Source organism: Rhizophagus irregularis, chromosome 1 (genome assembly GCF_026210795.1).
Source record: "Rhizophagus irregularis chromosome 1, complete sequence".
Classification (NCBI taxonomy): domain Eukaryota; kingdom Fungi; phylum Glomeromycota; class Glomeromycetes; order Glomerales; family Glomeraceae; genus Rhizophagus; species Rhizophagus irregularis.
Genome location: NC_089429.1, coordinates 4385620 through 4406333, shown reverse-complemented (window position 1 = coordinate 4406333; position 20714 = coordinate 4385620). Strand labels below are relative to the sequence as shown.

Below are 20714 nucleotides of genomic sequence, written 5' to 3'. Positions count from 1 at the left end.
GACATGCTAAGAAATGTTTAATGTAAGCGTTACAAGTTATTATGATAAATATATTAGATATTAGAATTTTAGAATAAACATATAATTATATATTTTATATTATTGAATTAGCTTTTTAATATATGCATCTAATGATGACAATGAGAGAGAAAATCAAAAAAAATAGGCGAATCGTTTTAATATATAATTTCGATAATTATAAACTATATTCACTACGATATTATATTTATTTTACGTCTATACACATTTCATTTCACGTTATCTAAACACTATTATTACATTACAAATTAAATTAATCATCTATGATACCATTTGTTAATAAAAATTAATTCAATGTGCATATTCACGTATTATATCTTCTTTTGCTTCTTCATTACAATTGGTATAAGGTAATACACTGAGATGTCTAGTTTTGGCTTTTTTCTTTCGTCTAATATTGTAATATGTTAAAAATATTATTGTTATAACAATGAGACCACCCAAACAGAAGATAACCGCTTGAAAGTATTTTGGAACTTTTGAAAAAAAAGAATTTGATCCTTTATCTGATCCTGAGCTCAGATCATCACTCATTACGTAAGTTGGAAAAACTGTTTCTGATGTTTCATTACTCGTTAGGAAAATCGAATTTGCTGATTTTGTTGGTTCAAATGAAATTGAATCAACCCATTCGTATGTTCTTGTATCTAATATTTGTATCTCATTGCTAAGACTATTAGATTTCGAAAATTTACCTATTAAAAAACAAAATATTTTATTAGTACGGATAATTGTATGCAACGCTTAAACGGTAAGTTGGAAAAAAAAAGTAGAAATTTACCAAATGAAATGATCATATAATCGTTAACCAAATTAGCCATATGATGAGCACGTGACTCTGTCTCCTCAATTTTTGGGGCTATCCATTTATAATCATTTGTATCTAATACAACTAATTGGGGAAGAGCTTCAGAATTATCATCACGTACTCCTCCATAAACAATTATTCGATTATCAGAAGCTATAAATATTAAAAAAACAATACATTTAGTAAGAAAAATTTCTTTGAAAAAAATAAAAGAAAGGAGATTTTTTAAAATAAAATATCTACCTAGTACCGCAGTATGTCCACTTCTTGGATCTATTCCTTCTGCGTCAATTTTCGTATATTTCCACATATCATTTCTTGTATCATATATATAAATCTAAAAAAAAATAAATTAATTTTTGTTTTTTTTTTTAGAAAATTTTTCTTTTCTTTTTTTTTATAATAAATAAATAACGTACGTCGGATAAGGGATTAGATGCACCTCCAATATATACAATAGTACCATCAGGTAGTAAAGTAGCAGTATAACCGGATAAAGCCTGTAAATTTGGTATTTTATTTGAAGCCAAAGACCAAGTTAAAGATTCACTATCAAATATTTGCATTTCTAAAATCGTTTTTGGATTATCAGCGTTAATTCCACCAAAAATATAAGATTTTCCATCATCAAAAACAGAAACAAATTCTTTTAATTGGGAATATTTTGGAGAATTAGTAATTTTTGGTACGGACCATGAATTTGTGGTTTCTTCGTATTCATAAACAAAATTATCATAAAATGGTTTATTATTATTAATATCATCCAAGACACCACCGATAACATGAAATCCAGTTCCTTGATTATTAGGTGTAAGTGAACCTTGACTAAATCTTACTGGAGGACTAGAAGTCGGTTTAAGGTCAATATATTGTGGATTTAAACTGTCAAATTGCTTTGATAAATCTATATAAAAGAAATCATTTGTATTAATTTCTTTTTCGTCAGATTCTTTTACATAACCTCCAAAGAAATATAAATTATTTTCAAGAACAATTGAACCATGACCATAACGGGCCAATGGTTCATAGCCTTTGACAAGAGTATTAAATAATAATATTGTAGATAATATTATTATTTTTATATATTTAATGGATATCATCCTTATATTATGATCATATGAAAAGAGAGTAATTTTCTTCTTTAAAAATTGAAAAGTTAAAAAAAATTTACTGATACAAGAAAGAGAGTGAAATTCGTAAATTATGGAGAATGTTTCATAAGCTATTTTTTTTTTAACAAAAAAAATAAACAAAAATAACGCTTGTACTTCATAATCATACAAAATTTTCTTTATCTTGTTTATCCGTTCATATAAATTGATTACCCAACTAATTTAAGAAAGAATGAACTAATGTGATTGCCATGATTGGTTTTTTTATTAACCATATGCTGTTCTTGTGTAACCTAACAATTTATGAGGACAATTACTTGTGTGATACTCTTTAATAATTATTTTGTTACGATTATTATAAAATTTCGACCGAAATGAACCGAATGATCATAAATTTACCAAAATTGTCACTGTGTTAATTAATAATTACGCCCTTCTTTTTGGAATTATATATTGTCCTTAAAATGCATACAAAACATATGCTGACGAAACAAATATTTTTTATTAAAACATTAATTTTAACTTGACGTATAACTTTATATGGTAATTTATTAATTATTAATAATAATTTATTTTTTATATAAATTATTTTTTTATTTACATATATTTATTTAGATTAGCAATGAAACCCTTTTTTTTTTATAAAAACATTGACTAAAAAAAATTAATATGAATTATAACTATAAGTTTTATGTGTTCAATTGTTTACCTTTAAAAGTCTTTATATATAAAAGATAACCAATTTTAATTTTCTAAAAAACGAAAAAAGAATTTTATTGTTTACCCATATTAATTTTTGTTACACTACAGTAGTTCTAGATAGGGGTATGTTTGTATTAGCCAATAATGTTTCATTTTATTTTTAAAGTTCGGAAATACTTTTAAGATGCAATAGTTGTTTGTTTATGTAAACCATTTCGGTTTTTGGATTTTTATTCTAATTTCTGATTGGTTATTATTAATGTAGGGTACTAAATATTAAAACGGTACGATCAACATAAATGAGTCTAAGTCTAATGAGGCAAAGTACTATTTTTTTATTTTTTATTTGACATATCGTAGATACGTCCTCATTTTTTTTTTTTAAAAAAAATTCTATCTAGAATTTCTTACGAAACTTGAAATTTAATCTAAGTTTATAATATTTATGGTTGATATAATTTCAAGAGAACATATCTCAACAATATAATTCGAATTCAATTCATTTACGCCAATTCATAATTGGGATCTACAATGTTATTAACACCACTTCTTTATTAAAATGCCCAAATACCATATATATAATTCACGTTTTGGAAATATCCTTATAAATTTCGACGGGTATGTTCAATTTATATAACACTACATTTGCATCCTATTGATTGGTATGATTGGTACATATTCGAAATCGACTATCGAAAGCCGATTTTCCTAATATATTTATTTTAATATACCTTTGTTCTAAATTAAGAGAAACAAAAACATGAATAAACTTTTATTCGATCTATTTCACATAAAAGAAATCGATTAAGTTTATATCATTTATTTATTTATTTTTGAAATCGGAAGTCGGAACTTATATTTTTAGAAACATATAACGCTTCGCTTTTGACCATTAATATCAAATAATTCGTAGTTTTGCTCATTGTAAGTTCACTGTATATAGTGGGAACACAAGTTGTACCCGTTATTTGTTGTTTTTTGTGGCTTTTGTGATTTTGATCGTCCTATAAATTGTTCGTGCATCCTCGTTTTTTATTAGTTTATTTATTGTCATCTTTTTTCATGCTATTATAATGAATACTTTGAGTTTATGAAATTAACCAATTATTTAACATTCCTCACATTCATTCATGTATTCAAGTAAAAAAATTTCGTATAAAATTGAAGCGAATTAATGCATCAGGAAAAGTGTCTTCAATTCCCATAACCGAAAAAAGTTTAACTGCTTGTTTTCGGTTAATTCCCTTTCCTTATTATTATACCTTTGATTCTATCGTTTCCTCCTATTTTGTTCCTTTGTATCATCCATTATCACCCTTAATCCATCAATCCTTTTTTTTTTCTTCCTTCTATAACCTTTCTTATCATTACGTTCTCTTTAAGAAAAATGAAATACTTTGTGCTCGTATTTGCTATTTTGGCAATTTTGTTCTCTTTAAGTCCAATTGAAGCATGTGAAAGTACATGCCGTAAAGGAGTTGCATCAGGATTCGCAACAGCTTATACAAAGGAAATCAAACCATTTTTTAATGCTTTCAGCAATAATCTTATAAAGAATTTATATAAGAATGTTGATTTGAAAAGTATTACTGGAAGTACCAGTAAAGCTAATGGAATTAAAACTGTTATTAATAATGCTGTTAAATCCGCTATATCAAAATTCCAAAAAGATTTTTCAGGAAATTTTTCAAAATTAATTCAAGATTCAATTTTTGTTCAAGAACCTAAATTTAAAGGAGATTGTAGTAAACCTTTTAGAATTAATCAAACTAAAACTTTACCTTGGGATCCAAGTTCTTGTGAAAAAATGGATTATATTTGTGGTAATCCTCCTTCAATTTGTCATTTTTTAAATTCAGAAGTTAAACCTCGTTGTGTTGAAAATGTTAAAAATGATTTAAAAAGGAAATCAACTGATTTTGAAAAAATTTTAACAAATGCTATTAATGATACAGCTAGAAAAAATGGTATAGGAGGAAATAAATTAAAGAAATTGGTTAGTGATTGTAAGAAAAATGTTCAAACTCAATTAAAATCTTTTATTAATGATTTTAATACTAAATTTTGTAATAATAATAATTGTGAACAATATGATGAAGCTATTAAGAAAGAAATTTTATCATGGCCATAAAAATTATAATAATTATAATCTATTTAGTTTTATTATAGACTTATAATATAAAGTCATTGTTATTGTAATAATAAATGCAATTTTTATTTTTTTTCTTGGTTTATTTTATGATCAATTTATAATAAATGTTTATAAATGAAAGACCTTTAATTATTTTTAACATTGGTTATATTAGTAACTCTATTACATAATGATTTATTATCACAAAAATATTTTCTGAGTACAGTAATAATTTTTATTTGTTCTCGTTTTTAAAGATTAATAATCTGAATTCTCAATTACATCAAAATTCTGTTCGCTCATCTATAAATGGTCTACATACTAATCAGTAAAATGAAGCATTTTCTGCTTATTATTAGTTTGAAATATGGCAAAACTACTTTTCAAAATCTGAAACGTTTCGTCCAGTGAACTTTCTATAAACTATCCAAACCCTCCGAAGTTCTAATTTGGAGAAAGAGTATTATGTGTTGCATAAAAGTGTCTTGAGCACAGTCTTTGTTTTAGATAAATTTTTTAGGGTACGGATCCTCCAAGATTCATAATTAATGAGGATCCTTAAGAAATCTTCCCCACCCACGAGGATTACATAATGAAAATAATTTTAGGAACCTTAAGGGTTTATAATTACCAATAAATAATCCTTAAGGGCTTATTCTATATTATATTTTAATGATATTTTAATGTATAATTTATTGTTTATTAATAAAATAATGTAAATTTAAGGGTTTTGTTTTTTATCGCACCTGCGTTATGTCACGCCCCTATAATATGTTACATATAAAAGTTGAAAATGACATTCTAAATCCTTTTTGATATATTAAGAAAACTTGTAGAGCGGTCAAAATACGCATAGTATAAGGTTTCTTATAGTACATAGTAAGTGCATAAGGTCTCCCGCCAGGATTTTTTAAAAAATGGGAAATCTTAACAAAAGTCATGTGATCAAAATGATTGACATAATTAATATATAAAAATTACCAAAAAAGGGGGACAGTAGCAATTTCTCCTTTCCGTCTGGAATTTACTATTCCGCAGTATTCAAAAACACAAAATACCTTTCTGCGCTAGATAGCGTAGGAGGTGGGTCCTTTTTGGACTCGGCGGTTAGGTGTTAAAGAACTTTACTACACTTTACTTCACTCTACTCATGACTATAGCCCAGGAGGAACCCTCAGCCTTTCAACGCTTCCAACTACAGAAAAATACTTTTTGGCTTTCCTTCCTTTAGAAAAACGGGCTTATATAAATACAACCTTTACAAACTTCAACAATGACTACTGAACCCTGAGAATATTCCCAGGAAGAAGAAGACTTCTTTATATAGAGTCTCTTCACGTTACTTAGAACTTTGGATAGAGGACTCTTTCATTCAGAACTTTGACCAGCACGCCTTCGATTCCTTGGCATTCGCATGATCACGTGCGAAGTGCGACAATATACCTTTCTTGGCTGCATGTAACGTGCATTTTAAGAAACATAAAATCAAACTGACACCAATCAAATCCCATGGTACACTAATTTTAACTTCCCATATCAGGATGACCTTCCACGTGGAACAATACCTTCCAGTGGTCTGGATAAAACAATCACGTGATAAAATTAAAAAAATTTTAAGGATACTTTTTACTTTTTATGACATTGGTTATTGGAATTAATACTACGCCTCTTACATTTACTATCAAATCACATGATTGCCACTAAGTCACTTATTAATTACCTACAAATTTGTTCATATAGGTGGCACCTTTTTTCAACACTCCGACTAGAGGACCTTTATAACCCGTATTCTCTAAACGAAAGTTTAGGCCATCATATCAATTCACATAAATATATAGTTTCGTTATTTTTGTTTTTTATTTTTTTTATCCCCTAAGTCCCATTTCCCTCGTGTTAAATGGTGAAAAAGCTTCAGTTGAACCTCCATAGTTCTCTTTTTTTCGCACCAGGATGGCACTGTCTTCAGGCGGTTTGATTATAGCGTAGTATAGGATAGTGTTTGACTTATTTTTTAATTTGTTCTTGTCTATCTTTCTGTAATCTTGTTCACATGGTTAATAAAAATAAAAATAAAATAAAAAAGGGGGACAGTTAAAGCAAGATGGAATCACGTGATTTTTGAAATTTTTCTTTTTTTTAAATAAAACTTTTTGTTATATATAAAACCTTTCAAATAAACATATATTAAATGCATTTTGACCTGTTTTGCAAGTTTACTTAAAGCACAAAATGGGTTTAGAACACCGTTTTCAATTTATTCAACTTTTTCATTTTGTTAAAATTGATCTATCCTTTTTTGGGTATGATCAGCAAAATTTATTTGCTCATATGTGAAGTCAAAAACATTGTTCAAAATCCACTTTTTCTACCTAAGTAAACTCGCATAGCAGGCTAAAATACACTTATTTAATGATTTTCAAGTTCACTTTAATTTTAGTTTATAAAAAATTTATCAAATTATAATAATTTTAAATCACATGATTATACCTGTTTTAACGGGCCTCCAAAAAAGGGAGAAGTGACATGCGAAAAAAAACATATTCCTAAATTATCATTTAAATTCTACATAACAATCAGTGGTCATGTCAGATCATGTTCTGATCATTAATTAAAAAATGATTGGCAAATAAATTACTAAAAATGCTTGTATAATATAACATGATTTTTTTTTTGAGTAACGTTGTGACACGCCGCCCATAGGATAATAAATAATTATCATATATTGCCACCGACATGTTGAGTTCGAATAATATTTTTACTTGATTTAAAATAAAAATTAATTTCAAAACATTATTTCTTACCAAATTTTAATTTGCGATAGTTTTTCTAAATTTAATAATTTTTATAATAATTTGTTTTCCCAATTACGCACTTTTACTTATAAGAAAAGGCTAAAGAATGTGTTGGGATTAGAATAACGAATTAAATTTTAATTTTTTTTAATTTTCATAAAAAAAATCGAACTGTGAAATTTCTAACGAAATTCACTTGTATTTATACATTTTAATATCTTTTTCTAATAAAAATTTAAGAAAATAAAAGATATATTATCATATAACTATTCTGTGACTAAACTAAATTATAAATATAATTTTATTGGCTAATTATTTACCCATCAGCTAATTATTTATCTATATTCTATTTTATTATGTTCTCAGTTATTACAACGTATAAAAACTTTAATGGACTTCTACTTTTTATTTTTTTGCCTAAATATTTCAACCTTCTTTTTTATAATACAACACTTTTACAAAAACTTTACTATACCCAACTTACTTCTATTTTTTTAGTTTTAACTCCAGATGTAACTCTTAAATAAAGTCAAAACACTATTTTAAATTACCAATTATATGTATTTTTTTACGTATGATCAAGTTACTTAAGCGTAAAAAGGTGATTAAAATAGTAAGTTTTGCGACAATTACATAATTTTTATTCCATTACAATAATATTGATTTAAACAAAGCATATAACTAATACATAAATATTTTTTTTTATTACGAAAAAAGTACATTTTATTTATTCTTATGATAATTCTACCACTCTCGTACTTTTTTTTTAGTCCAAATACCTGATAAAAGTTCACAAATAGAAGCAATAGCATCATCTGGTAGTTTATTTTTATATACTTTCAATGCAGAAAATATTTACGTCTCTGCCTCAATAGTTTGATGTTTTTTTTGTTTAGATTGTGGCTTACACTTATTGTTGTGAAGATCTGGCAATAATTTATCTTGATTTGTTTTTACTATTATAATCTTTCACTTTAGTTCTAACTACTCCTACCGCTTTTCTACCTTTAGGATTTCTGTTTTCAATTTTTAAAACCTCTTGCCGGTATATTGCTTTAATTCTTTCCAATCCACCTGGATAACATGTAATAAGACGATCAAGTCCCTCCCAATGCATTTCTGTTGGTATATATTTTTGAAATAATTGGTGATTTGGTGTGATAATGGATTATCCATTTCAAATATTGCTACTAGGTCATTAACGAGTTCTCACAAAAATTCTTGACGTGATTTAACTGCCCACTCACTCCCTATAAAAAAAATTTTTACTTAAAATATGTTTAAAATATATTTAATTTTCTTTAAAATATACTTAATTTTCTTATTTTATACTTAAAATATACTGAAAATTGAATTTTTGCAAAATTTGAATTAAATTGTATTTAATATATACTTAAAATATATTTAATTTACATTTAAATTTTGCCCATTTCAGTATATTTTAAGGATATTTAAAATAAGAATATTTTAAGTATATTATTATATACTTAAATTATACTTAAATGATATTTAATTTTTGCCTATTTCAGTATATTTTAAATATAAAATAAAATTTTAAGTTTATTTTAAGTATATTTTAGCAAAAATATTTTTTATAGGGACTATGTGAAATTGAATTATCATCAAGGTACTCACTCATCAAAAGATCTATCCTTTCTTTTTTATTCTGAGATGCTTTTATTTGATTTTTAAGATTCTTTTTATTAATAAAATTTCCAGTCATATTTTTTTTGATAAATCTTACTCCAAATGTCTTGAGAACCTCATCAAATCTGAAGCAAATATGATGTACATTCTTAAAATCATCTTCAGCATCATGTGAAATTTTAAAAGCACCACAATAATGTAATTTTTCTTCTAATTGGGGATGGGCTGCTAATAAGGTGGCAAGGAAATGTGCTATTGCTGTTATGTAATTTGATTTTGCCGCACTTCACTAGTCGAAATCAAAACTTTTGGTCACGTGACTTTCGGCTAAGTTTTGGCTAAAGTTCGGCTGTACAAAGTTTTGACCAAAATTTTGACATATGATAATCTTTACGAATATTATTTCTGAATGATTATCATGTATATAACAGATAAGATAATCTTTAACTTAAATTAATTTTAAACTTTTTTTTTTCTTTTCAAAGTTTTGTTGCGAAACTATAAAAAAAATATTTTTTATTTTATTTTTTAAATTATTTTTTTTTATTTAAAACTCTTTTGAAGTTTCATAACGAAACTTTAAAAAATTTTTTTTTTTTCTTCAAAGTTTTATTGTGAAACTATAAAAAAATTATTTTTATTTTAATTTTTTAAATTATTATTTTTTATTTAAAAAATTATTTTTATTTTAATTTTTTAAATTATTATTTTTTATTTAAAAAATTATTTTTATTTTAATTTTTTAAATTATTTGAAACTCTTTTGAAGTTTCACAATGAAACTTCAAAAAAAAATTTTTTTCTTTTTAAAGTTTCATTGCGAAACTATAAAAAAATTATTTTTATTTTAATTTTTTAAATTATTATTTTTTATTTAAAACTCTTTTAAAGTTTCACAACAAAACTTTAAAAAATTTTTTTTTTTCTTTTCAAAGTTTCGTTGCGAAACTATAAAAAAATTATTTTTATTTTTTTATTTTTATTTTTTTCAAAGTTTCGTTTCGAAACTATTATTTTTTTTTATTAATTTTTTTTCTTCTATTTTGATATTGGCTTCAATTTGGTAAGTTTTGAAATTTTTTTTCTTATTTTGTAAGTTTCGGCTTCCGATTTTTGGGCTTTGTCAAGTGAGTTTTGAAGCAAATGCTTCGAAACTTTTTTTTAAAAAAGTTTTTTTAAACTTTTATATAATTTTCTTTTTTTTATTTTGTAGGTTTCTAGGTGAGTTTCGAAGCGTTTTGCTTTGAAATTTTTTTTTTTAAAAAAAAGTTTTAAACTTTTAATAACTTTCTTTTTTTTTACTTTGTAGGTTTCGGTTTCTGATACTTGGTTTTTATTAGGTGAGTTTCGAAGCTTTGCTTTCGCTTTGAAACTTTTTTAAAGTTATTTTTTTTTAATTTATTAATTTTTTTTATTTTGTAGGTTTCAGCTTCTGATACTTGGTCTTTGTTAGGTGAATTTCGAAGTTTTGCTTTTGCTTCAAAACTTTTAAAATAATTTTTTTTTTAATTTTATTAATTTGTTTTTTTTTATTTTATAGGTTTCGTTTTCTGATTCTTGGGCTTTGTTAGGTAAGTTTTGAAGCTTCGCTTTTGCTTCAAAACCTTTTAAAATAATCTTTTTTAATTTTTTTCTTCTATTTTTAGGTTTCGGGTTTTGGTTCATGGACTTTTAATGGGTGAGTTTCGAAACTAAAAGCTTTGAGGCTTTTTTTTAAAAATATTTGTTTTTTTTTAATTAATTTTTTTTTCTTTTATTTTGTAGGTCTCGGGTTTCAGATTATAGACTTTGGATGGGTAAATTTTGAAGTGAAAGCTTCAAAACTTTTATTATTTAATATATATTTTTTTTAATAAACTTTTTTTTTGTTTATTTGTAGGTATTAGCGTCAGTTCATGGGTTCTGATAGGTGAGTTTCGAAGTGAACACTTCGAAATTCTTTTTTTTAAAAAATTTTTTTTTAAAAAATTATATATTGATTTTTTTTTGTTTTGTAGATATCAACTTCAGTTCTTGGGCTTTGATAGGTGAGTTTCGAAGTGAAAGCTCTGAGTCTTTTTTTTCAAAAATTTTTTTTATTTAATTAATTATTTTCTTTTATTTGGTAGGTTTTAGCTTCGGTTCTTAGACTTTGGATAAGTAAATTCATTTCGAACACACTTCAAAACTTTATTTTTTTTTAAAAAAAATGAATTAATTTTTAATTTTTTTCTTAGATTTCAGCTTTCTGTAGTTTTTGGGATACAGGGTAAGTGTGTGGAGGTCAGTTCTTTTAAAGTTTACTTTGAAGAAATGTATTAACATTTCATTATTTTGTAGGAAGTGAACCTTCCAAAGTATACTAATGCTTACTATCTATTAAAACATCATCCTAGATGCGACATTTTGGTATGTTTTTTCATTCTTTTATTTTTTTTATCTTCACGAACAGCTTCTAACAATTCTTTTTTTACCTTATTATATGGTTTTTTTGGTCTCCTTGGATTTGACAATTCAGTAACACAGGTCGAAGGGGCACCATTGTCCAAAATTCAAAAAATGCAAATTCCCCATTTTCCTGGAAAATGGTGGGAAATTGTGAAAAATGTTGCATTACACTGAGCAATTTTTTGGAATAGCATTGTTACAACATTGTCCAATTTAGCAAATTTTATAAATTTTATGAAAATTTGGGAAAATGCTACATTATATCTCAAATGTAACATTTCATAATATTATTATAACATTGTCAATTAAATCAAATTTTACTTTTTTTTTGTCAAATGTTCCAATTTTCTTGCAAATGGTGCATTTTTATGAAAATGCCACATTTTATCTCCAATGTGATATCATTGTAACAACATTTCATAAAATTGTTATAACATTGTCAATTAAAATCAAATTTTGTCAAATATTCCGATTTCCTAGAAAATGGTGCATTTTTTTATGAAAATTTTATATTTTTTGTCAAATGTTGCATATTTTCAGCAAATTTTATGTTTTTTTGGTCAAATGTTTCACTTTCGTCAGAATGTTAAAATGTTACATTTTTTTTTGAAAATGCTCAATAATATGGCATTACACTGGAAAATGTAGCATTTCACCAAATTACACTAAAAAGCATCACAATTATCACATTTTTTGGAAAATTCCACATTACATTAAATTATACTAAAAAATGTAGCATTTTACTAAATTATGCGGCATTGCACTAAAAAATACCACAATTACACTAGACAATGTAGCATTACACTAAAAAGTACCACAATTATTATATTTTTTAGAAAATTTCGTGTTATACTGGAAAATGTAACATTATGCTAGAAAATGTGGAATTGCACTAAAAAATGCGGAATTGCACTAAAAAACGCGGAATTGCGCTAAAAAACACACAAAAAATACTACAATTACACTGGATAACGTAGCATTACACTTAATTACATTAAAATTGTTAATTTTTATTTTTATTTATTTGTAAATTACGAACATTATTAAATTTATAATATTTATATTCTAAATGAATTATTTAACATTAAATCATATTGTTAATATAAACAATGTATCAATACGATGTGTTGTGATATTTAATTTAGTACTAAACTTTACTACTGAAGACTCCCTCTTTTTGTCACTATAAACAGGCGGAAGGAGCAGCAATAGCTCTCCCTCTATAGTTACTTTATGGCCTCTACCTGTTTACAGAGGAGGGGCTTATCGTAAAGTATTAGTTAATAGATATATATATATGTATATATAAGCATATACAGAGGGTGATCAAAATTATCTGGCCACTTTAAAAATAAAAAATTTTTATATAAAAATATGAAAAAAAAATAAAAATTTAAAATCAATGTTTTTATTTATGATTTAATTTATTAAATTATGTAAAAATTAATAATTAATTCTATTGCCATTTGCAGCAATAACTGCCTCAATTCTCTTAAGCATACTATTAACCAATTTTTTATAATATTCAGGAGGAATATCGCATCTTTAACATATTTTTCAAGCACTTTAATATTAGATGGTGGTGGTGTACGACGGCAAACCATCATTTTCATTTCTGCCCAAAAGTTTTCAATTGGATTGAGATCAGGACTTTGGGCAGGCCAATCAAGCACCACAATTCCAGCATTTTTGCGTGCAGCCGTAGCAACCTTTGAACGATGTGGTGGGGCATTATCTTCTTGGAAAATCCCATTACCTTGTGGAAAATGTCTTTGTAAAGTAGGTACAACATAATCCTTAATGGTTATAGTGTGTGTTTGACCAGTAACTGAACCATTTAATGGAACAATTAGTCCAAGTCAAACACCCCAAAAACATTTTGCTAGGACTATGCTTTACAGTAACTGAAATACAGTCAGGATTTAATTCTTCCCCAGGTTCACGCCATACCTTTTCCTGACGTCCTTGTTGAAACTGTGTAAAAGTGCTTTCATCAGAAAAAAGCACACGTCTCCATTTTCTTGCACTCCAATTTTCATGCACATGGGCCCATTCAAGACGAGCCTGACAATGTGCTTTCGACAGTGCAGGTTTTTTACGAGGTATACAAGCTGTTAGCCCAACTTTCTTAAGGTTACGACGTATAGTAATAGCAGAAACAGGTTGTTCTGTACGTGCTGTTCATACTGTAGCAAGCTTTTTCGTGCAAAGTCGGTGGTTTTCACCATTTTCTTGAACAAATTCTTTAAGCTTTTGCTGAGCTGGTGAATTAAGAAGGGGTGGACGACCAGTTTGTTTTTTTGGTGTTAAGGAGTGTGTTTCATGAAAGCGCTTAAGTATATCATTAACAGTTGTTTTCCCACATCCCAACTGTTTAGCAATTGTACGACTTGATTGTCCACAATTATGTCCATAAACAATTGCGCCACGCGTTTTTGGGGTAAGTGGCTTCATATTTTTAGAAAGTTCTAGAAAATATGAAGTTAAGGGGTATGTTTATCATGATTATAAATACAAAATAATGTATTGATTACATCATGTTATTACGTCATAATTGGCATAAATTTGCCAAAACAAAGTGGCCGGATAATTTTGATCGCCCTCTATATATACATCTATTTAAAATTATTAAAATAAAAAAAAAAATTCTGGGGCGGGGGAAAGCCCCTATTTATATAAAATTATATATCACGTGCATCACGTGATATTACTTATTAATAATTACTGCAGCTTCAGCTGCGGTATAACGAAAAAAAAAATTAAGCTTACCGAATCTTTAATAAAGTTCATGAAAATAGTTCTAAACGAAATCGGTGGTGAAAATTTTAGAACTTTTCCAGATTCTCTTTACCTAGCGAAAAAAGTACTTGGCCTAAAAGACCAATTTCAGAGATTTGTTCCATATACAAAATGCCACAAACTCTATAATAAACAGGATGTAGAAAACTTTCATCAAACAAGAGTTTATCGGTTATGAAATGCTACCATATCGAGTTCCCAAACTCATCTCGCTGAGGTACACGCACTTGCGACACACCTTTATCATGACAAATCGATGTTTCAAGAGTTCAAGCCGAATCAATATACCCATTTGCTGGATTTCGACAACAACTTTCTGATATGTTTTGTCAACCTGAATTCGAAAAATCCCTCCGACATTGGGCAAATCGATCAAATTCGGATAATATTTTATCCGATATTTATGATGGACGAATATGGAAAGAATTCAAAGATACAAACAACGATAATTCATTAAATTTTTTCCAAAATGAGGTTGCTGACTCGCATCTTGGCCTCATGTTGAATGTTGACTGGTTTCAGTCATTCGATGGAACTAATCATAGTACCAGAGCCATTTATGCAGTTATCTGTAATTTGCCGCATAACATATGATTTAAGCGAGAAAACTTGCTGCTCCTTGGAATGCTACTGGGTCCGAACGAAGTGAGTCTACATAAAATTAATCATTACCTTGCACCAATTGTTAATGAGCTGACATCCCTCTGGGAAGGGATTATTCTAAATCGAACATACGAGCATCAGTTAGGAAAAAAAATTCGTGCAGCGTTGATAATGGTATCGTGCGATATACCCACTGCGAGAAAAATTTGTGGGCACGTTTCTGTATTAGTTTCTTGCCACCAATGCCAGAAAAAGGCAAATTATGAAAATCATCAGCATAATTTTGCTGGAATGGGAGATATGGAGGATTGGTTTGTTGGCAGGGATTCAAACGAACATCTCCAAAACGCACTTGGCTGGCAACAGTGTAATTCGGACGCATCAAGAAAGAGATTCGTTAAACAGACTGGAGTAAGATGGTCAGAACTACTTCGCTTGCCTTATTTCGACTCAATTCGTTTTCACTATCGTTAATCCAATGCATTGTCTATTTTTAGGCATTGCAAATAGATTGTGAAGCGAATTTGGGTTGATCAGGGAATCTTAACTTCAAGTATGCTCAATGAAGTTCAAAAACAAATGAATCGATTTCAAGTTCCGGTCGATTTGGGTCGAATTCCTGGTAAAATCGACTGCGGGGAAGGATTTTCTAACTTCACTACTGACCAGTGGTGAAATTTTTTCACAATTTATGCCACAGTATCGCTTTGGGACCATCTCTCAGCTGAAGATAGAAAAATTCTGACTCATTTTGTCAGAATTTGTTCGATATTGGTAAGTCGGATTATAGAATCCGATATGTTGCAGGAAGCCCATAGACGACTTGTTAAAATAATAAAACTCATTGAGGTACAATATGGCAGGAATAAAATTACGCTGAATCTACATCTCTCACTTCATTTGTCCGAATGTTGTCATGATTTCGGCCTATTGTATGTGTTCTAGTGTTTTTCATTCGAACGTATGAATGGAATACTCGGTAAGATACACTGGCCTTTATTATTATTATTATTATTATTATTATTATTATTATTATTATTGTTGGTTTTAAATTTTCTTTTAAATACAACCCTTAGGATCATTACCGAATAGTAACAGAAAAATTGAACCAGAACTAATGCGTCGATTAATGAATGATAACCGAATCAGAGATATCATTACTTCTAGCGCTCAGATGAAAGGTTTTGAATTACTCAAAAATCATCCTACCGTTGGATTACTATCAGAAAATGACCAATTCGCTTCAGATGAAATGGAAAGGTTTTGGCTAAATTCAAAAAATATCCAGGAATCTACTGTTACTGGATGCGAAGCGTTTCCTGGTGAAATGTTAAGACCTACTTCTGAAAATGTAGTATTATCACAATCAATGCTCGATTTAATGATCGATTATTATATTGCTACATATGAAATGTATAATTTCCGAAAACCATCTGATGCTATAGAGCAAGATGCGATAACTATTCATGTAAAAATGGATAAATTTGGAAGATGTCGTATTGGATTGAAGTGTTTGGCTTCGCGTTGTCATTTCGACACATAAAAAGTTCATATATATTAACCAAATTCATAACGACTGATGGAGAAGTCGATCGTTATCCTGGACAAGTCCAGTATTATTTCAAGCATGAAATTGACTTGCCAAATGGACCTATACTGGTCAAAATCAATACTATCGGATACATTCGTACATATCAGGTACCTGATATGTGTATAATATATGTGATATATGTGTATGATATTTAACAATACTACACATATCAGGTACCCGATATGTGTAGTAGAAATGTAGAAAATTGGTGACATATACTGTAAACATCATATATACATCTTACACATATCGGGTAGTCAAATATCGGTGACATATCTTGTAAACATCATGTATATATCTTATATATATCGGGTAGTCAAATATCGGTGACATATCTTGTAAACATCACGTATATATCTTATACATATTGGGTAGTCAAATATCAGTGATATATATTATAGATATCATATATTTAACACACATATATCGGGTAGTAAAATATTTGTAATACATCAGTTAGTAGCTATAAATTTCATATTAAAACTAATAGATATATATCTCTTTTTTTTATTTTAATTCAGATAAAATGAAATTCAACTTTATTAAAATTTAAACAATAATACAAGTCTTACTCTATCTACTACATACGTAAAATCAAATAAAGTTAAACATTAAAAATAAATAATTATACTATGTAATATGTAAAGTTCTACTGAAAGTAGCAATGATAATAAAATTATCTGTTTAACATTTAAAAGAAATATTAGTGAAAATATTAGTAAGTATATTAATTAATAAGAGAAATAAAAATAGAAATGTTAATAAAAACGTTAGTGGTAAATATAGAAAATGTTAGTAAAAATGTTAGTAGAAAGAAAGAAAAGTTAGTAAAATAGAAAATATTAATACGAGAATGTTAATAAAAACATGTTAGTAGTATTTAATATTAATAGAAAATGTTAATAAGTGGTAAAAAACATTAGTGAGAGAAAAGAAAAAAAGTATTAGAACGTCAATAGAAAATGTATATATAAAAGAAAAAAACAAGCATAATGAAAATATACCTTTATGTTTATTTCTAATATAAAAATAAATAAAAAAATATAATAATATTATTATTTTATAATAACCAAGTAAAGAGTTTGTTTTAAATAAAAAGTTTAAGAGAAAGGTTTTTACGAAAGGAAAAAAAAAAATAAACAAAATGCGAAATATAAATACCGAAATCATGTGATCAATCGCTTGATTACAACAACAAATTCTGATTGGGCCATAGATTTTAACCCAAACATATCAATCCGGGTTATTATAATTTATAAAATGCATTTATACTATTTATACTAGAATTACACTGCAAGTTAAACTCTTTATTGCTTTAAATAATACAAAACCCTACTTAAATATAGCATAGCAGACATGCTTTATATCACTTTGCCGATCATTTGCCGATCACATTTTTCTTATTATTAAAAACAATTAAAAATTTTAAAAAAGTATTTAACAAAGTAAATTCCTAACAAAATAAATCAAAAGTGTGGCATCTTAATTGTTACATAACTTAATTACATAATTTTAATATAATTCTTTAATTTTTGTATACTATATTATTAATATGTGATAATTTGAAATTTTGGCTGATCACTGGACAAAAATTGATGGCCAGAGCTGAATATGCAAGGCCGAAACTTAAAACTTTGCATAAACATTTCTTTTATCATATATAATTTACAAAAAAAATAATACAGGGTTTCGGCCTATAATACAGGTTTTTTACTTATAGAGAATTTAGCTAATTATTTGTTATTAATGAACTTTTAATAAAAAAACAAAATCTTTTTATTTAGATCTTGAAAATACAAGAGTAAATTATTTATTTTATTTTATTTTGCCATGTATATTAACTAAAATTTTTCCCTGTTGATAAATAACGAACGGCACTTGTATTATGTGATAAGATCACACAAATGATCGACAAATAATCGACAAAATTGTGATAAAATAGGGATGTCCGCTATGCTCTTAAATATACCAATTAGTCACATATCGGGTACCTATCGGTAATCTAGGACCCAGAAATATATATATAGGGGTCAGGTGGCGAAAAATTTTTTTACTATGAGCTGTACGCAGAGACTTTTTATATGAGTAGTACGCATAATTGACACCTGATATTGAAAATCCTGCAAAAATACGCAAATAAAATTTCAGACATTAAGTTATTAATTATTTTATCATGGCTTCTATATTATAAATACTAATGTGAAAAATAGAATTTACCATTTTTTTAATAATATTTTTCTAAAATTTCACTTTTTAACCCTTAGAAATTTCTTACAATTCGGTTAATTAAATAAGTACGTACAGTAAATATATTATATATATAAGATTAGCCAAATTTAGGTCAAAAATACGCAAACTAATTTTTTACATATAAAAAATTTGATAAAAAATACGCAATCTTGATGACCTAACTATAGATGAAAAATTCTAAAATTGTACGCAAATCAAAACTTTACTCCGTCTAATTCCACTATGATGGCGACGCATCTGTGTACCCTACCCCTGTATATATATTTCTGGGTCCTGGTAATCTATCATGCATATACCAGTCAATAAGTTAAATCACTGATTTTTTGAAATATCACAATAATAAATATTAATTTAGAATCTCCTTCATCCACTCAACTTACAGTTTGTATTATTATCCAAGAATCCATGTCCCTAATAAAAATGATAAAAAAAAGAAACATTATTAACATCCTTACATGAAGAAATATAAAAAAACAACTTCCTTTTTTAGAAATACTCACCGGTCTCCATTTCCAAGTTCTGGGCTAAAATCTACAAAAAAAAGAAGTAAAGGAACGTTAATAAACGTTCTTACATAAAGAAAAATTAAAAAAATCTGCTTTCTCCCTTTAAAAATACTCACCACTGGTCACCATTTCCGAGTTCCGGGCTAAAATCTACAAAAAAAGGTAGTAAAAGAACGTTAATAAATGTTCTTATATGAAGAAATATAAAAAAACATTTAGAAATACTCACCGGTCTCCATTTTCAAGTTCCAGGCTAAAATCTACAATAAAAGAAGTAAAGGAACGTTAATAAACGTTCTTACATAAAGAAAACAAAAAACCCCTACTTTTCCAAATACTCACTGGTCTCCATTTCCGAGTTGCAGGCTAAAATCTACAAAAAAAAGAAGTAAAAGAACGTTAATAAACGTTCTTACATAAATAAAATAAAAAACCCCACTTCCTTTTTTTAAAAATACTCACCAGTCTCCATTTCTGAGTTCCGGGCCGAAATCTACAAAAAAATAGAAATAAAAGAACGTTAATAAACGTTCTTACATAAATAAAATAAAAAACCCCACTTCCCTTTTTAAAAATATTTACCGGTCTCCATTTCTGAGTTCTGGGCCGAAATCTACAAAAAAATAGAAATAAAAGAACATTAATATACATTCTTACATGAAGAAAAATTTAAAAATCCCCTTTCTCCCTTTAAAAATACTTACCAACGGTCTCCATTTCTGAGTTCTGGACCGAAATTTACAAAAAAAAAATAAAAGAACGTTAATAAACGTTCTTACATAAAAAACAAAAAAAAACCTCCTACTTCTCCAAATACCCACCGGTCCCCATTTCTGAATTGCAGGTTAAAATCTACAAAAAAAAGAAGTAAAGAACGTTAATAAACGTTTTTACATAAAAAAAACCTCCTGCTTTCCTCTTTAAAAACACTTACTGATCATAATTTCAAGTTCACAGGCCGAAATCTACAAAAAGGGAAAGTAAAAGAATGTTAATAAACGTTCTTACATATGAAAAACTAAAGAAAAAACTTGCTTCCTTTTTTTAAAAATACTCACCGATTTCCATTTCCAAGTTCCGGCCGAAATCTACAAAAAAAAAGCAGTAAAAGAACTTTAATGAACGTTCTTACATAAAAAAACAAAATTTTTAGAGACACTTTTTACATTTTTTTCGGTCTTTCTTTTTAGGACTTCTCCTTCTTTTTTTTGGTCTTTCATTTCGGTCTTTTCTTTCTTTCGGTCTTCACTTTTTTTAAGACACTGTCTTCTTTTTTTCTTGGTCATTTTTTTTGTCTTTTTAGGACTT

General features: G+C 27.3%; 2 protein-coding genes across 2 annotated transcripts; one reads left to right on the top strand and one right to left on the bottom strand.

Moving 5' to 3' along the window:
- Nucleotides 1–96: 96 nt before the first annotated feature.
- On the bottom strand, nucleotides 97–1947 carry OCT59_000896 (uncharacterized protein; the record flags this gene model as incomplete). The annotated part of the gene is made up of 4 exons (XM_066139195.1): nucleotides 97–734; nucleotides 821–1000; nucleotides 1091–1184; nucleotides 1267–1947. The coding sequence occupies 4 exons, from the start codon at nucleotides 1945–1947 to the stop codon at nucleotides 331–333; spliced, it is 1359 nt and encodes a 452-aa protein (XP_065988620.1). The 3' UTR covers nucleotides 97–330.
- A 1904-nt stretch (nucleotides 1948–3851) lies between these two features.
- OCT59_000895 (uncharacterized protein) lies at nucleotides 3852–4978 on the top strand. Its single transcript, XM_025310060.2, has one exon. It carries the CDS (start codon nucleotides 4049–4051, stop codon nucleotides 4790–4792), a length of 744 nt encoding a protein of 247 aa, XP_025186694.1. The 5' UTR covers nucleotides 3852–4048; the 3' UTR covers nucleotides 4793–4978.
- The last annotated feature ends 15736 nt before the right edge of the window (nucleotides 4979–20714 follow it).